General features: G+C 35.5%; 1 protein-coding gene across 1 annotated transcript in view; it reads right to left on the bottom strand.

Moving 5' to 3' along the window:
* Nucleotides 1-18695, bottom strand: part of LOC136768110 (cadherin-12-like) — a 169096-nt gene that overhangs the window by 27426 nt on the left and 122975 nt on the right. Inside the window, exon 8 of the mRNA XM_066722166.1 lies at nt 10737-10990. Within this exon, the coding sequence (XP_066578263.1) occupies nt 10737-10990 (254 nt within the window). The remainder of the gene's footprint in view (nt 1-10736; nt 10991-18695) is intronic.

Genomic DNA, 18695 nt, shown 5'->3' with positions numbered 1-18695 from the left:
TCCTGACCAGCCTTGTGTCAATCAACGCAACGCAGGTGTCCACTGTCCTAATTAGCTACAGGTGATCTCCTGTTTTTCCCCCACTCTTCCTCACCTTCTGCTGACCTCTCCATCTCGATCCCCTTGGAATCCACCACACTCTCTCCTTCTTCTTCCACTAAGAACCTAGGAGTCACCCTTGATCCTGCGCTCTCCTACTCCTAGCACATCACCACGCTGACGCGCACCTGCAGATTCTTCCTGAGCAACATACGCTGGATCCGTCCCTTCCTCACCGACTACTCGACTCAGCTAATCGTCCAGTCACTGGTCCTCTCCCGCCTGGACGACTGCAACTCCCTCCTGGCCGGCCTGCCTGCATCCACTACCCGCCCATCCAGCTCATCCAGAACTCTGCGGCTCGTCTGGTGTCTCTCTGCCCCGATTCACACGCTACTCCACTGCTCCGCTCCCTCCACTGGCTCCCGATAGCGGCACGCATTCAGTTCGAGACATTGACCCTCACCTACTGCTGTCTCGACCACACTGCACCAAGCTACCATCAGACACTTGTCTCTCTATACATCCCCTCCAGACCACTGCGCTCCTCCAGTGCCAGAAGACTAACTCTGCCTCCTCTCCACTCTCCTTCCTCCAGAGCCGCTCCTTCTCATCCCTGAACCCTAAGTGGTGGAACAACCTGCCCACCGAAGTCCAAACGGCAGAGTCCTAGACCTCATTCCGGCGCTTACTCAAGACGTATCTTTTCAGACTCTACTTATAATAGTCCTTTATCCCTGCTAGATAGCACTTCACAGTTTGATTATGCTTCTTGTGTCTTCGATTTTGTTTTCCTCCTTGCTCCCTTTCCCGGAGCCCTTGACGGTGACTCTACATCTTGACAGCACTTAGCTTTCACCGTCCAGGATGTAGGACCTCACTTACTGTACTTGCCTGTTTACATTGTAAATTGGAATTTGTAAAATGTATTTTGAATTGTTATATTTTAGTTAAATTGAATTTGTAATGATTGATGCCTTGTACTTAACTGTATTTTTGCACTTTGTTTTGCACTTATGTTGTAAGTCGCCCTGGATAAGGGTATCTACCAAGAAATAATAATAATAATAATAATAATAATAATAATAATAATAATAATAATAATAATAATAATAATAGATATTCACAGGGTTTACGCACCCCGCAGTTGGGTTTGCGCGGCACACAAGACAATTTGCCATTATAAAAACCCCATTTTGAGTTGTGCAAATCATTCTGCGCCATTCTCCCTTTACTGGTATGCAAGGCACAAAACGGGGGGAGTGGCTGAAATTATTATTCCTGTTATTTTCGTAGGTGTGCGCCACGCAAAAAACTGTTTTGTGGCGCATAAAGTAACACATTGAAAACCGTGGCATTAACTCCGGGCACAGTGCTATTTCAGGGGATAGTGACTGGACAAGATGGATGGGTGGGTGGATGGGTATTCCAGCATGACAATGACCCAAAACACACAGCCAAGGCAACAAAGGAGTGGCTCAAGAAGAAGCACATTAAGGTCCTGGAGTGGCCTAGCCAGTCTCCAGACCTTAATCCCATAGAAAATCTGTGGAGGGAGCTGAAGGTTCGAGTTGCCATACGTCAGCCTCGAAACCTTAATGACTTGGAGAGGATCTGCAAAGAGGAGTGGGACAAAATCCCTCCTGAGATGTGTGCAAACCTGGTGGCCAACTACAAGAAACGTATGACCTCTGTGATTGGCAACAAGGGTTTTGCCACCAAGTACTAAGTCGAAGGGGTCAAATACTTATTTCCCTCATTAACATGCAAATCAATTTATAACTTTTTTGAAATGCGTTTTTCTGGATTTTTTTGTTGTTATTCTGTCTCTCACTGTTAAAATACGCCTACCATTCAAATTATAGACTGATCATTTCTTTGTCAGTGGGCAAACGTACAAAATCAGCAGGGGATCAAATACTTTTTTCCCTCACTGTACATACATAAATACCATAAAGCACATTTAATATAAAGCAGAGAAAATACTTTGTTATGCAGTCTGTATCCTTGTTATGTGTTTGATGTATTTTTGCATTGAATTCTGCAAAAAAAGCATAAGTAAAATTATAATTTAGTTTTACTTGAAGAGGCCATAAAAAAGTAGTTTCAGTAATGTTAGTCATTTTATGAATGTCTCACATTATTTTGAAAAGGAATAATACAATATTTTCATTAAAGTGTTCGGAATAAATTCTGAAAATAATTAAATCTGTAGTCAGTAATACAAGACCATGACTCATAATCAGAAATTCAAAGGTTCAACAGTATATAGTTTATTGCTAAATATAAACTAAATATTATACATAATAAATACAGCACATGAATACATTTAACTCTAAATACAAATTATGAAACATATCAAATTAGGGTGGCATAAAAATATATGTACAATCAGGAAGACAAATGAGAAAATAAGAACATCAAGGCAAGATAAGCAGCAGACTGCAAAATCTGATAACCAAATTACTTAATTTACTTTTTATGAAGTTGGATACATGGATAGACTTTATATAAACTCTTTGAAGTGAGTAAATTAAGTGACCCACATGAGGTTTTAGAACATAATTTCCAATCAAATTCTTATTTTCACACTTTTGAAAATCACACTGTAAATGCTTAATAACCACACATAATTTTAATGCATGTTGATCTGCGCTATCAGTGCAATGAATGCATTGAAATTGAATGTGGTCAATTCAAAGAAGAGACTTGTGCTTTATAATTCTTTAAGAATGGTTATACAGTACCTTTTTAAATTAACTAAAACTCTTATTTTTGTTAATTATTTTAGACCTCTACCCATCATCGGTTGAAGCGCTCTCATGACTAGAGATACTAATTCCTGTGTTTCGGGAGCCATGTTATTGTTTGTCCATGACTGGAAAGTTTTTGTTTTGCACGGGCTACTATGCTAATCCTAGATGTACTTTTTTTTAATAATTCAGTCTGAACATGTTCACTAAAACAATAGGCTCAACAATGGACTGAGAAGTGCACTCATGATATTGAGATATTAAGAGGTCTAAAATAAATCCCATTAAACTGTAGCATTTGGGAATTATATATCAAAAGAAAACAACAATTTCCAAACAGTCTAAACTGTATTTTGCAGATTTTCACTTTAGAAGCCCCGAGAAGTAACTTGTGCAACTTTTAAATGGGAATGAAAAGAAGTAAATATAGATGTAGCATGCCTTAGTGGTCTGAAGTAACCTTCTAAAAGCATCATTCTCTATGCATGGCAACTCATCGCAGGCCTTTGTCAATTTCTTGAGAAGCGTAAGACTACATTTATTTAATTGTATTCCCTAGTAGAACAATGTCAGATGGATTTCTCTAAAATATTAAAGAGCCAAGTCAAGGCAAAACCATAATTTTAGTCTTGTGAATTCCACCCTCTTCCATTTGATTCACTTCATAAAAAAAAAAAAAAAAAAAAACAAATACACTTGAAGCACTGGTATCACAGGTTTCACACTTTTTGCAGCTGTATATGTGCATACAATATTTCACCATTAAGACAGTATTACTCCATCAAATCCATGTTTTGACAATAAACATGGCAGGCAGTTAGAGTAACTGAGTCACTGATAGCAAAGACAAGATTTAATATGTTTTGGGATTTTCATCTTTTTGATTTATAAATACTTTTCAGGAGATAAAGCCAACAAGTTATAGAATGCTGAAACAAATATATATATATATATATATATATATAAAGTTTAAATAATAAACATTACAGGGGCAACATGGAAAAGAGAAGCAGAAGATTGAAGCAAGTGAAAACATCCTGCGGAGGCCCTCAAGCAGTGGATCGATATCAGCTGATGGTGAAAGTGATATATGTATGTATTTATTAAGTGGTGGCCTACATGTTTCTATATATTGTTTATACTACATTTGTCATCTTTCCTTTTATTCTGCATCTTACTTATCACAAATCCTGTGTTTTATTTAATGTATTATCTGCTTGATGTCTTTCATATTAATTGCCTATTTCAGAAAAAAATACTTTCAGAAAGGTTCCTAAACTAATTAGTATTGCTCAATGTTTTAACTCCCATACAAGATAATGTTCTGAAAGCATAGCAAACGTAATGAACTTTGTCATGGTCCTTTATAATGATCTGTATCACTTGTTCTATAGTGATATCACTTCCCTTAACACATTACAGGTAGTAAGAGATAGCACTGTGGAGGCGAGTTGAGAGCCTGCAATTACATAAACGTATATTGGGGTTTATCTGGAGTAAAATAAATTATTGCAGTCTCTCCATTCCACACAGTAACTTGCAATGTGTGATGTGAGGCCTAGATCTGGCTTATAAAAAAGCAGTGTCTATAGCCAAACAAGGTGATATGGACTCACTTTATTTGTACTCCATCACTTCAGACTTTCTAACATTACAAGTTCAACGACTGAACATCCAGTCTTGAGGAACAACCCAAGAAACACATGTGATCAAAAGCCACCAATGTTGGTAGACAATTGTATTATCTCCAGAGGAAACATATAAATAGGAAGGTTGGATATAGATAGTTACGAAAAACTGTTTATAAACACTTTGACGATTGAGATTGTAAATTAATGAATTGGCTTTAGGGTTAAGCTAAGCTCAAAGACCTTTATAGCCTTCACGTAATAGTATTGTAACATATTATATTGTTTCCTGTTTTCAAAATGTGAGTTTCCCCAGTCCTGCCAGAACCTTATATTGCACTAGTTAATTTCAGAATATGTGTGTATCATTTATTACTGCATTTTAGGCTTTTAGGCTATATCATAAATGTTGCCTTTATTTCGACAATTACATTTCACTTTGGGGTTAAATCCCTTTATATTTTAAAATATGTGTTTTGACAATAAATATATTTCAAAATATATTGCCATACTTAACATACAGTGAGGGAAAAAAGTATTTGATCCGCTGCTGATTTTGTATGTTTGCCCACTGACAAAGAAATGATAAGTCTATAATTTTAATGGTAGGTGTATTTTAACAGTGAGAGACAGAATAACAACAAAACAATCCAGAAAAACGCATTTCAAAAAAGTTATAAATTGACTTGCATGTTAATGAGGGAAATAAGTATTTGACCCCTTCGACTTAGTACTTGGTGGCAAAACCCTTGTTGCCAATCACAGAGGTCAGATGTTTCTTGGCTAGTTCAGTTGGCTCAAAGTGCAATAAAAAGATTATTTTCAAAAGCTGAAGTGATTTCCTTGTTTTATTTATTAGAATAAGTATAACTCAATGTTTTTACAAATTGCAATAGCTGAATAATCATTCAAATCCTACAGATTAATCAGTGAAAAAAAATAGATGATTAGTCGACTAATCGTTCTAACAATTGTTAGATTAGTGATTATCAAAATAATCGTTTGTTGCAGCCCTACCCCAAAGATTGGAAGAAAACATCTGAGTGTCCGGAACAGGGAAGAAAAAATGCCAGAGGGATGGACTGATGAGTAAAGTCTCAGGTGAGTAAATCATATAATTTCCTTAGCGATATGATTTCTAAAAATGTAAAGTAGTATTCTGTATGCTAGTACTGTATGCTTCAACTAGAAATTAGTTTTAATAAGACATATGAATTAGATGAAGTAATGGTTAACTGCCTAATTTTGAGAACTTTCACTTTTCACAGTAGCATTCACAGGGAATTACATTATTAATATTATTCAGTTAAAACTTGATTGTATAATTACTATCCTTATTGTTTGTTCTGTGTTTTCTTATTTTGTTATGTGTATTTTGTGATTACTGTAAGTTCTCCTGGTTAAGCGTGTCTGCTCAGAAATAAATAGTAAGTGAACAAAAAGTATATTTAAGATTGCCTACCCTAGCTTTGTCTCCATATTTTTTTTCCTTTCAAGTGCAATTGAAGATAAATCTTTTGTTATTGTATTTCTCAGGTCAAGATTGTTACAGGAAACAAAGTCTATGTTTTCAAAAATGCATGGGCAGCTGTCAAGTCTCAGAGATCCTGCACATGTTGTTCCTGAATCTGTCCTGCTTTGAGAAAATGAAGTACAGAAGGGAGCTGAAAAGACAGAGACTTTGGATAAGCACAAAGTTGAGGTTTTGTGCTGCTACCCAGACATTGTTCCCTGGAACTAAAAGGTCAGAAATTGGAAGAACACTGAATGAAAAATGAATGACCAGTGATACAAGTCTCGCAGAGCAACCCAGCTATTTGTAAACGACACCCCTCAAATGTAACTGGCAAAAAGTGTTTCCTCAAATTTAAAATGAGACCCTTTTGAATTAATATTTGTATCTGTAATATAAGTCCATTAAAGAAATATAGGTATTACAGTTGTGGACTTATTTTTTGTATAGGCAGCACTGTGGAGTAGGGACAGCACTGTGGTTTTGGCTCTGGACTTGGGCTCTGGACCAGAAGGTTGTGGTTTCAAATCCCAGGCAGTGCTGTTGTACCCTTGAGCAAGGTACTTCACTTAGATTGCTCCAGTAAAATACCCAGCTGTATAAATGGGTACAAATGTAAGTCGCCCTGGATAAGAGCATCTGCTAAATGACAAATAATGTAATGCAGAACTGTTAAAAGAACAATAAATGATCTAAATACAAATCTCCGTAAAGTGTGCAGAAGACTTTTATTACACGCTTTTCAGAGTTGTTTCTTTGCACTGGTTGGTTCTTAGTGTAACTTTGAAATGAGGCAGTATTCTGCTTAAAGTGATGTTTGTTTTAGATCAAACAGTCAAACATGAATTAAAAAAAACATGGTTTGTACATTGCATTTTCTTTAGTTCATCTAAGTGAAATCTATTAATGTGTTGAAGTATCCCAATGTTTTAAGTTACACTTCCATTGAAAGTATACCTGTGATTGTAAGATTATCCAAATATATTTTACCAGTATATTTAGAATATAACATGATATATTTTTAAATATATTCACAGAATACTATACACTCACCTAAAGGATTATTAGGAACACCTGTTCAATTTCTCATTAATGCAATTATCTAACCAACCAATCACATGGCAGTTGCTTCAATGCATTTAGGGGTGTGGTCCTGGTCAAGACAATCTCCTGAACTCCAAACTGAATGTCTGAATGGGAAAGAAAGGTGATTTAAGCAATTTTGAGCGTGGCATGGTTGTTGGTGCCAGACGGGCCGGTCTGAGTATTTCACAATCTGCTCAGTTACTGGGATTTTCACGCACAACCATTTCTAGGGTTTACAAAGAATGGTGTGAAAAGGGAAAAACATCCAGTATGCGGCAGTCCTGTGGGCGAAAATGCCTTGTTGATGCTACAGGTCAGAGGAGAATGGGCCGACTGATTCAAGCTGATAGAAGAGCAACTTTGACTGAAATAACCACTCGTTACAACCGAGGTATGCAGCAAAGCATTTGTGAAGCCACAACACGTACAACCTTGAGGCGGATGGGCTACAACAGCAGAAGACCCCACCGGGTACCACTCATCTCCACTACAAATAGGAAAAAGAGGCTACAATTTGCACAAGCTCACCAAAATTGGACAGTTGAAGACTGGAAAAATGTTGCCTGGTCTGATGAGTCTCGATTTCTGTTGAGACATTCAGATGGTAGAGTCAGAATTTGGCGTAAACAGAATGAGAACATGGACCCATCATGCCTTGTTACCACTGTGCAGGCTGGTGGTGGTGGTGTAATGGTGTGGGGGATGTTTTCTTGGCACACTTTAGGCCCCTTAGTGCCAATTGGGCATCATTTAAATGCCACGGCCTACCTGAGCATTGTTTCTGACCATGTCCATCCCTTTATGACCACCATGTACCCATCCTCTGATGGCTACTTCCAGCAGGATAATGCACCATGTCACAAAGGTCGAATCATTTCAAATTGGTTTCTTGAACATGACAATGAGTTCACTGTACTAAACTGGCCCCCACAGTCACCAGATCTCAACCCAATAGAGCATCTTTGGGATGTGGTGGAACGGGAGCTTCGTGCCCTGGATGTGCATCCCACAAATCTCCATCAACTGCAAGATGCTATCCTATCAATATGGGCCAACATTTCTAAAGAATGCTTTCAGCACCTTGTTGAATCAATGCCACGTAGAATTAAGGCAGTTCTGAAGGCGAAAGGGGGTCAAACACAGTATTAGTATGGTGTTCCTAATAATCCTTTAGGTGAGTGTACATACAGTATGAGATATATTATTATATATTTAGCAGTATACTTAATGTATATTGATATTATAAGTGAACATATATTTATGCATATATTTTTTATATTTTTAGTAGTATAAAATACATATATGTGTAAATATATTATACTGTATTAAAGATATATTAAAAATGTAAGTTTACATATATTTCTGAATATACTATAATATACTTAATACTATATTTAAGATATATTAGACAATATATTTCAAAATATATAACAATATGTTTAAATATATTTTTATTATATAACATAGTATATTTTACCATATATTTAAGTATAAAATGAAATATACTAAAACGGCAATAATTGATATATAAAAGTATATTTTGAACATATATTATAAAATATATTAAGTATATTTATAAAATATATCTTAAAATATATTACATATATTTCAGAATAAGGGATGTTTTTTAGCCATGTTTATTCTCTTTCATTAAACTGAAATGTATCCAAAGCAGAGGAGCATGATATTGCTGGCATACGTTTTCATGAAACTATTAATTTGGATGGAAGTAAAATAGTCTACTAATAGAACCACCCCCATGCTACATGTGCAATATGGATATCAAATGTATGGATACAAACTGTAGTTATATTCCTTATATATAAATATTTGATTTATTGAACAAATGAAATAGATGTGCAGTAACATTAAAAAAGTAACCCGAATGTCTAGATATATTGGACAAACTGATTAATTTAAAGCTGTATCGTAGCACCCTATTACACACACACAAAGATATATTCTGGGGTGCAGAACAGGAAAATATTTGAATCTAAAAAAAATGATATACATCAATATTGTGATAATGTGCTTTGACAGGTATTGGATGGGTGGACTTACAGGGTGGATATTCTTCAGGATTTTTGGTCCTTACCTGGCCTACACATTAGGTTAGTGGCCTCCACCTTTGTTAAACTGTAGTGATTCACATGATTTCAGGATACATTCAGCAGTTACTGAAGGTTCCTGGGTTGTGCATTTCAAAGCAAAGGCTCAACACCAAGGAGCTTTCAGAAGAACTCCGGGACAAAGTTTGTTGAAAGGCACAGATCAGGGGATGTGTATAAACAAAATATCAATTAAATACTGAATATCCCTGAGAGCACAGTCAAAATGATTATTAGGAAGTGGAAGGTGTATGGCACCATCAAGACTCTGCCTAGATCAGGCTATCACTCCAAACTGGATGAAATGGACATGGACATGTTCTTGTTTGAAAAAAATAAAATAGATATTTTTGACCTAAATGCAAAGTGTTCTGCTTGGCTCAGGCCCAACACAGCGCACCACCCAAAGAACACCATCTGTACTGTGAAGCATGGTGGTGGCAGCATCATGTTATGGGTATGTATCTCATTGGCAGGGACACAGTACAGAAAAGTATTTGAGGAAAACCTGCTGCACCCTGCAAGAAAGCTGAAACTGGGTTGGAAGTTCACCTTTCAGGATAACAACAACACAAAGCACACAGCCAGAACTACACTGGAGTGGCAAAGAAACAAAAAGGTAAACGTCCTTGAGTGGTCCAGTCAGAGTTCTGACCTAAATCCAATAGAAAATATGTGGCATGATGTGAAGATTGCTGTCCATCAATGCTCCCCAAGGAACTCGACAGAGGTTGAACAGTTTTGTAAAGAAGAATGGTCACATATTGCCATATCTAGATGTGCAAAGTTGGTTGAGACCTATCTCAATAGACTCACAGCTGTAGGTGCTTCCATCAAATATTAACTTATGGGGGATGAGACTTATCCACTTATGATATTTCATTTTTTATATATATATATATATATATATATATATATATATACACATACACACAGTATATTTCACAATAAAAAGGGTTTTCCCCTTAACAGTGTGGAACATGGTGTGTAGATAAGTGGAAAAAAATCCTAATTTAAATGCATAAAACTCTAAGGCACTGACTCAATGTAAAAAAACGTCAAGTGCGTGTAGTCTTTCTATTGGCGCTATATATACATATATATTTTTAGCCTGAAAAAAATATATAATTGTGGTGTTCTAAATTGTAAGACTGACAAAGGCAACCAAAACCTTTCCCTTTAAACACAAAGAGCAGGCCCAGGGGCATGAATGGAATTTAAATTAAACTACATTTTGAATTGAGAAAAGAAAGCCAATAGTGTAGACAAAGGGTTATGGTTGTCTCAAGCAAACTATCAATTAATCCTGTGGATGCTGAGTGATTGGGTACATTCAAGAAGAGTTGATTCATTAAGATAGTAACAGCTGGGATGGTTGAATGGCCTTCTGCAATTTGAAATTGTATTTCTTAATATCTGTTAATTCTTAAGCATTTCCTTTTTTATGAATGTTAATGTGATATAAAAGTCTCTGAGAGTTAACTGTTAATAGTATTTTTCATTGGCAGAATTATATTTATAATTATAATTGATGGGATGGATTATATGTATAAACAATACTGTTATACCATGTCAGCAACATTACAAAATTGCTTAAGTCATACATTACCTCACTGGACTACTACCAGCATCCAAGTCTTGTGCTGTCACAGCTCCAATAATGATTCCAACAGGGGTGTCTTCATACACATCCATAGTGTAAGAAGGTTTGCTAAATACTGGAGGCTCATCAACATCCAAAATGTTAATCTTGACAGTAGCTGTATCCTTGAAGGGTCCAAAATTGTGAAAGCGATGATCCAGATGAGCATTAGACGCTTCTACTTTGAAGGTATAGGCTTTTTTTGTCTCATAGTCCAAGGGCTGTAAAAGAAAAATGCAACCAAACAAGCAAGAACTGTGTAAATCCATTACTATCCGTAACTGGGATGCTACCCCATAGGTTTTAACATTTCTATACATTTCAATATTTTTTTTTTAACTTGCAGCTGCCAGGCAGGTTATAAAGATTTTTCTGTATTCTTAATCATTAATGGTTCTGGGATTCTTAAACTGATATTCATAAAACTTCAATCTCATGTTAAATTTACCACACATTTTTTAAAGATGAAAAGCCAATACTCAATGATAGAGAATGAAAAATGAAGCATTTAATTTGCACTGAAAGTTGTATATGACATATATATGTCAAAACATGTTGTGATTCAATAAAATTTAAGTATTATACAAAAGTCTGGTCTAAATACTGAATAAGTGAGAGTGCGGCTACAAAATTACATTTTATTTATATATATATATATATATATATATATATATATATATATATATATATATATATATATATATATATATATATGCAACACCTTGGAGGTACATCTACACCCAGATACACTCATGACTGGTATTCCAACACATTTGAAGTAGTTCATTCAATTAGCAGCAGATTTCCACCCTGCTGTGGAATAAATATGGACCAGCATTGGGACTAACATAACATTTTTAGACATCTTTACATTTTGAAAATCCACCAATAATACCATCATGTAAAGCAATTCTGTACACTCAAAATGGTGAGATTTATTTGCAGCACTTTTTCAGAAAGGGTGTGTATCAACAGTCTAAGGATATGTTTTTTCCCCTATCATACCCTTCTGAATGAGTAAGTTTGTCAATATCCATGTCTATATACATATACTTCATAGTGATGTGGTGAATTGCCCAGAGGGACTTAAATCAAGCTCCTTAGCCTGTCTGTCTTCTTTCATGTGAGACCAGGTTCTGGATTTGAGCTCAGGTCTCCAGAGTAAGGATTGAAAGACTGCCATTTGACTTCACATGCAACTTTTCACCTGAAAGCACCCCCCCAAATATATTAAAAAATGACTATGTGATGTCTACATGATCCTCCTTTCAAATAATATGTCATCAAGATGTATGAACTGAGTGAGAAATAAAATGAATGCGAAAAAGGGATGTGTTTTTATGAATTTAATTTCATTGTGTGGTGATGCATTTCTGACCTGTTTTTATTCCAACACAAAAGTTTTAATTGAAGGTGCTGAATTGCCAATAATTATACATGAACAGAAATAGAATAGGGATTCAATTAATATATTGTATTATTCTTTGAAAATGCTGGCTTGTTTACAGTGTTTAGTGCAACATATTGCAGCGTTGTCTTTTTTATGTTCCATTGTAAGTTTAGAATAATGTAGCTCAGAGATCACTAAGAGACTCCAGTTGTACATTAAAACCGTTGAAATTGTAGCTTAATCCAATACAAACTCAGAACTGTGCAGTTAAAAGGCTGTAAAACCTATTTAGTTAATATTGACCACTGCCCATTAGTACTCTCCAAGGCAATGTTTCACAAGGATGAATAACAATTTATTTTATACACCATGTGTCCACGTGTGTGTGTGCATATATGTATATGTATATATATATATATATATATATATGTATATATATATATATACATAAAAACACAGAAACACACAAACGACATCAGTGAATGATGTTTAGCAATGGAGCAAAATAAATTAAGTCTCATTAGTCACAGATACTCTAGGCGCTTTTCCTATGCTATAAGCAGCAAATGCCCAAGGGAGAGCAAAAGTCAGTGCTCCACTCCATCTCCATTCAATATCAAGACAATCGAGACTAAAGTCAGCAAACCCTAATCAAGGCACTGGCATTGCTTTACAATGTTTTGCTGTACACTAGGCAATCAGGTATGATAATGACAGCCACTGTTTTCTTTTTGTGGTATAGTTTTTCTGTTGTTGTTCTGATGCCTGACAACGATAGAAAAACATGTCATCAGAAAGTTACTAAATTCTTTGACACTGTTCTGTTTTACTGTATCACACTTTTAGTGGTGTCCATGCCTAAACAGTCATACAGATTAACATAATTTGGGTTAAGATTCTAAGAATGGTGAGAATCAGAATGCAATTTCAATTTGTCTTGCTTTAATAACTTCTAACATATTCTGCATATCAGATAAATGTGTTCCACTGAAATGCTCTAGAAAAAAGGAGATAATGAGGTGAAAGAGGCTAATGAAACTAACTCCAAACTAATGAAACAAAGGACAGAGACATCAGTGTTTAAATTAAAAAATCAAATTTGATTTCATGGGGTAAGGGGGATGGTTGTGGAAGGAAGGGGGAGATATTGCATCTCCTTTTGTTATTAATGACCAATAACCTAATTATATTCATATTTTGTCTCCTACACACACTATATCAGCTCTGTGGGGTGTATCCAGAACATATAAAACATGAAATGCAATCGCATAGAGTTTTATTTATAGGTCATAAATTATGCATCAAAATCTTTCATTAGGAAAAGATATTACAACCTCTATAGTATATTTGGCACATGGAAAGCACTACAGTAAGCTTCAATACTAAAATAATTTGTGGAAAAGAGTATTTTTAGAAGCATTAATGAATACGGTATCAATTTCAGACACAGGATGGTGCACTTTGATATGCTAATGTATACCTTTATGGCACTCTAAGTCACCTTACATAATAAAAGAAATAAGGTCTTGAGTTTAACTTGTATCTATCTAAAAGAACATGTTATACTTGCACATCATGGCAGTGACTGATGATAATTGGCACTGTGGTTATTTCTCTTTACATTAATTATATACAAGCAAAACATTTCCTCTACAAACTTTTTAAAACAAAAGCAATTTAAAATGCCCTGTCCCTGGCATAGACTAAAGAGTATTGATATTCTGACCTACAAAAAACTCTTATCTGTTCATGAAATTGGTATTTATAGATTCAACTAAAGGCTTTCTTTCAGGAAATGTCTTAGATCTTTTTCCCCGTCCATTTGGATGTGTTCTTATAAAGGGTTCCACAATGAAAAACCTGTCTGAAGCTTCCAGATGCTTTTGGAAGCAGAGGCAGGATGATAAATTTTTAATACTTCTTCCATTGGTGTGTATTCAATTCAATATGACTGTAACTGTTCGGATTTTCTAACATGAATTGGTCAAATGAAGTGATAATGGCCTGTGTAAAAGACAGTTTAACATCACATAGTATGCCTTATGTATTACTTTATCACAAATATTCGAAAATGTATTCTTCAAAATGTATTCTTAAACAGTGCACTGTATATCTGAAGACATCTAAATTTCACATGAATAACGCCCTTCTTAAAACACCAAGATGCAAATTAACATAATAACTGACTAACAAAAAATGACACATTGTTGTCCATCCACAGTGAGGATGTGGACAATAACAATAAATCAAAGCTTTTGTTGAAGTTATACATCAGCAAATTTACATTAAAAAAAACATACCAGATACTACATAATAATAATAATAAAAAACATCTACAACAAAATTCACCTCTAGCAACAACTGAGGTAGTATAGTGCTATTTTGAAGAACGTCATTACTTGATCTTAAGGTAGCTATCAATACTGGCAATTGCCTGCCATTATTGTTTCATTCCCTGCTGAAAGGTCAAATTTGCAAGACTGTGAAGGTGATGGTCAAAATACATTTAGTACAATTACACTAAGCAGTAGAGTATTGTTGCATTCAGGTCAGAGAACACAAGTATGTTTCAGACAGTGCACAGAATTAGCCTATTGTGAGCTGTGGCATCAGTTTGAGTTCATGTAATCAAACAAACCCTGTAGAGTGAGCTGCCAAGAGCTGCATGTTGATCTGATGTTGCTATGAGACCTTTGGGGTTTAGACTGAGTAGGGTCAGGGATCTTCCTAATAGAACAAGAAGGCAGGATAATGATCTATCAATGGCGCAACCATAAGTGCTAGCAATTCTGCACATTGTGCTGCAGTCATGTTACATCTATCGCTACAAATAGCATTATATCCCTATTCTGAAATCATCCCCATACCATTATGTTGCCTAAACAGGTCCTATTGGTTACGGACATTTTCCTTGTTCTTGCCAGAGTTGCTTTGGTCTGACAGCAACACTGAGATTGAAGTGTTATTTAGTGTTTAAAACCACAAGTCTCTTTGGAGGTTAGGCAACCCAAATTGAAACCATTCACAATGTATATAGTTCAGAATCACAATCGCAATAGCAAAAAGAAAATTAAATAGGCACATGTTTATGTTAAATAAAAGCAATACATGCATTTAGGCTGATGCCACCGTTCACAATGGACTAATTCTGAGCACTGTGTGAAATGTACTGTAATGTATGAAGCCTATAAAACCTGTAAACAGGCGTCTTTACCAGACAATTGTGTACTTACATATACCGTTAATCATATTTACAAATTAAGTACATTGTAATAATGCATAATTACACTGTTCTTATGAGACCAGTAGTTACTGAGTACCTACCATGTGAATACACTGTAACTAGGGAGACTGTTTTTAAAGTGAAGCCAAAATACATACACGATATACATTTTCAATTATTTTAATGGACCCAAATGATCTGCATCTCTGTTTTACACAGGACACCATCACCTCTGGGCATCTATGGGTTCCTAGCTCTTATTTTTCTTCTATGGTTATAACATGGTCTTGCCGCCCTACTGTTAGGTGGGACAGGGAATTGTGCAATACAAAGAAGTTTAAAACGTCCTCTGTGTGGCAGTGTTGCGCTGCTGTGTGCAAATGTTTTTGTGTTCTCTTCCTTGACAAAAGCTTTCTCAAAGACGTGTCTTCTAATCTTCAGAGCCCAGCTATGACAAGACCTCGGGATAATAAAGACTGCATACATCAAGTTCAGTAACATCAGTGTAAATTAATGTATACAAACTTCATAACAGAATTAAGGAGTAGCTAAAGAAAGGGCACTGTGGGGCTTCACGATGAATACATGAATGAGATATACCACCGTGCATTTGAGCTCATGCAGTCAAAAATACTGGTGTTGGTTAAATTAAAGATGACATACAGAACTTCTGTTCAAGTCTGGATAAGTTACTTTTTTCCATGTACACAACAGACAAGGCAAACTGTTGTGCATTGCTGTTGTTAACATGACCTTTGATAGATACAGGATTACCAGGAAAATATATATTACTAAGTATGCACATCGCACTTCCTGCTTGCACACCAAGTGGATTTGCAGTTTACCAGGGTTTTTGTATTTTTTTTTTTTTTTTTACAGGGCTGTCAAATTATATAACAAGAAACAGCTTTATGTTCTTCTTTAAACATTTTTCTTCTTACAGATATTGAATATAAGGCTTTGATAGTGTGTTGGTGTGTGTGAGCTTAATTCAAGGCAATGTGTTCATGCAGACTCCAGTTTGAGGAATTCAGAATCACTATGTATAACCTGGCTACAGCCTGAAATGGATACACTGGCAGTATTAATGAATGTCCAATACCCATATGATTTCCTAATTGCCAAAATGTAAAGAGTAAGTGCCTCTGTTAGTAAATCACAGCTTATGCCTATATATCCCCACATATTGACTAACTGTGACTAGTTATAGTGCCCTCTTAAAGTAGATTTCTTCTCTCAGGTGTCTATTAAATCATGTATGTTATCACCAAAAAGAATAATAATTAAAACAATATTTAAGACATTTTGTTGTTGCTGTTGTCTAGTTATCTTAAGCCATGGCACATAACACATGAGATAAACCGGAGCCAGGTTGGGGATAACACGCATCATCATGTTGAAAGAAGGAAAGTTGCCACACGGGCGGTGATAATTACATTTATAAATGTATTATAACCTGGTTTATATTATTTGTGTATTAATCACAATAATCTGAGAGTAACAGGAATCTTCTAATGACTAAAGCCTAGACTATTGAAACATTTTAAAAGGTGACAAGATAGATTATATGAACTCACCGAGTGTACAGTCATCTACTGTATGATTGGGTAACTACAAAGCTAATTACATTATTTATAAAACTATTCACTGCCTTCATTCCTCTTAGAAAAAATAAGATTAATCTACAATAATATACCGATGTTTAGTGAATGAGGCCCTAAGTGTCTTAAAATAGTATTTATTTAATTTGTTTGTTTTTCATACTTTCATGATGTGTATCACCCACCTTTTAAAAGATTAATCATTGTATTATTTAAATTAAGCATATGCATCTCATATACTTTAGAACATCTATCTAATATAGAGTTGTATCCGAGCTGGAATTCTACTCTACCTGTATATATTGCATTCACACCAAATTATTTTTGGGGTTTGTTTGTAATTATCATCTTGGTTTTCCACAGCACAGCTTCTAACCCATGTCCTCTGGTGTCGTCTTGCTCTTTATGTATTTATGTCTTTTTATTATTTTGTTGTTTATGTTGCTTGCCTATCTGTAAAAACTTCACTTCCAAACTTCACTTCTCTACAAAATCAAATAGCATTTAGTCAAAGGCTATATAAAGCAGATTATCGTCCTCTGAATGCATCAGCCAGGCAGATCCTCTTATCAATCAGCAAACCTTTCTGAGCTCTTGAGCTGGGGAGGACCAGGCTCAGACTAAGCAATTTACACCTGACCTCACTGAACACCTGTTCCGTAAGAGTCATTTTTAAGAGGATGAGGCAAATTCAACCCTTCTACTTCCATTTTCCCCGAACAAGTGGAAACCAGTATTCTACTTCCATTGCCCCCCATGTATGCTAATTTCACTGCAGTAAGGAAAACATAACAAAATACCAGTGACATCCTAAGAACTTAATATGTAATATGCAAATATGTGGTAAGCCGTTTTAGACAATTAAAATGTTGAGGACACACTTGTGATAGTGATTTAATTCCTCATTTCTCATTCCACATTTGTTGCCATCTTTATTGAATTCCTCTTCCACCAATACAAGACGTTTGTTGGTATAAGTCATTACTAATACGGCAGAAAAGCATATCCAGAGAAAACACAAGTCAGAATTCAGCTACAGCAGTGGCTGAGAAGATATTTCTCTCTCTTCAAACTCAAAGTTTAGTCAAATAAAAAAAGAAAAAGAAATAGGAATTAAGGTTTAAGTGCTCTGTGTTCATTTATGCATGACAAACACATGCTTTCAGTAAAACACATCCACCTCCTTAGTCAGGGGGTTGCTGCACTCAAATATTGTTAAAAAACTTTTATCTGGATATTCAGTGCAACTATCCATTTAACTGAAGATACCAGTTTTGTTTTGTGAACCTCCGTCTTGGTGGTATAAAATGGATCCCCTGGTGACTTTTCTGTCACATCATATTATGAAATAAGAAATGTATTTAATTGTCACATCAATAAATAGCTGTTTGGTGGGATAGCTACATTGCTCGGTTAGATTAATTAAAAATGATGGAGGAGTGTTGATAGTGTACTTTTCTGCAGCTATTCCCTGACTTTTAAGAGTATTGATCCTTCTGTATTTGATTGATTTCCTAATAAAATAACGTGAACTTTAGCACTGCTTTTAATATAAAAAAGCCAACTTTGGACATTCCATTTTTTAAGTCAATGATTACAAATCTAAAGCATGAGAACCATTGACACAGTCCATTATTCATGAGAGAATACATTCGGTGCTTAGGGGAGATAGCTATGGGTGTATCCTTATTTGATAAGCACTACAGGGGTGC

Source organism: Amia ocellicauda, chromosome 2 (genome assembly GCF_036373705.1).
Source record: "Amia ocellicauda isolate fAmiCal2 chromosome 2, fAmiCal2.hap1, whole genome shotgun sequence".
Lineage (NCBI taxonomy): Eukaryota > Metazoa > Chordata > Actinopteri > Amiiformes > Amiidae > Amia > Amia ocellicauda.
This window is presented reverse-complemented; position numbering and strand designations above follow the sequence as displayed.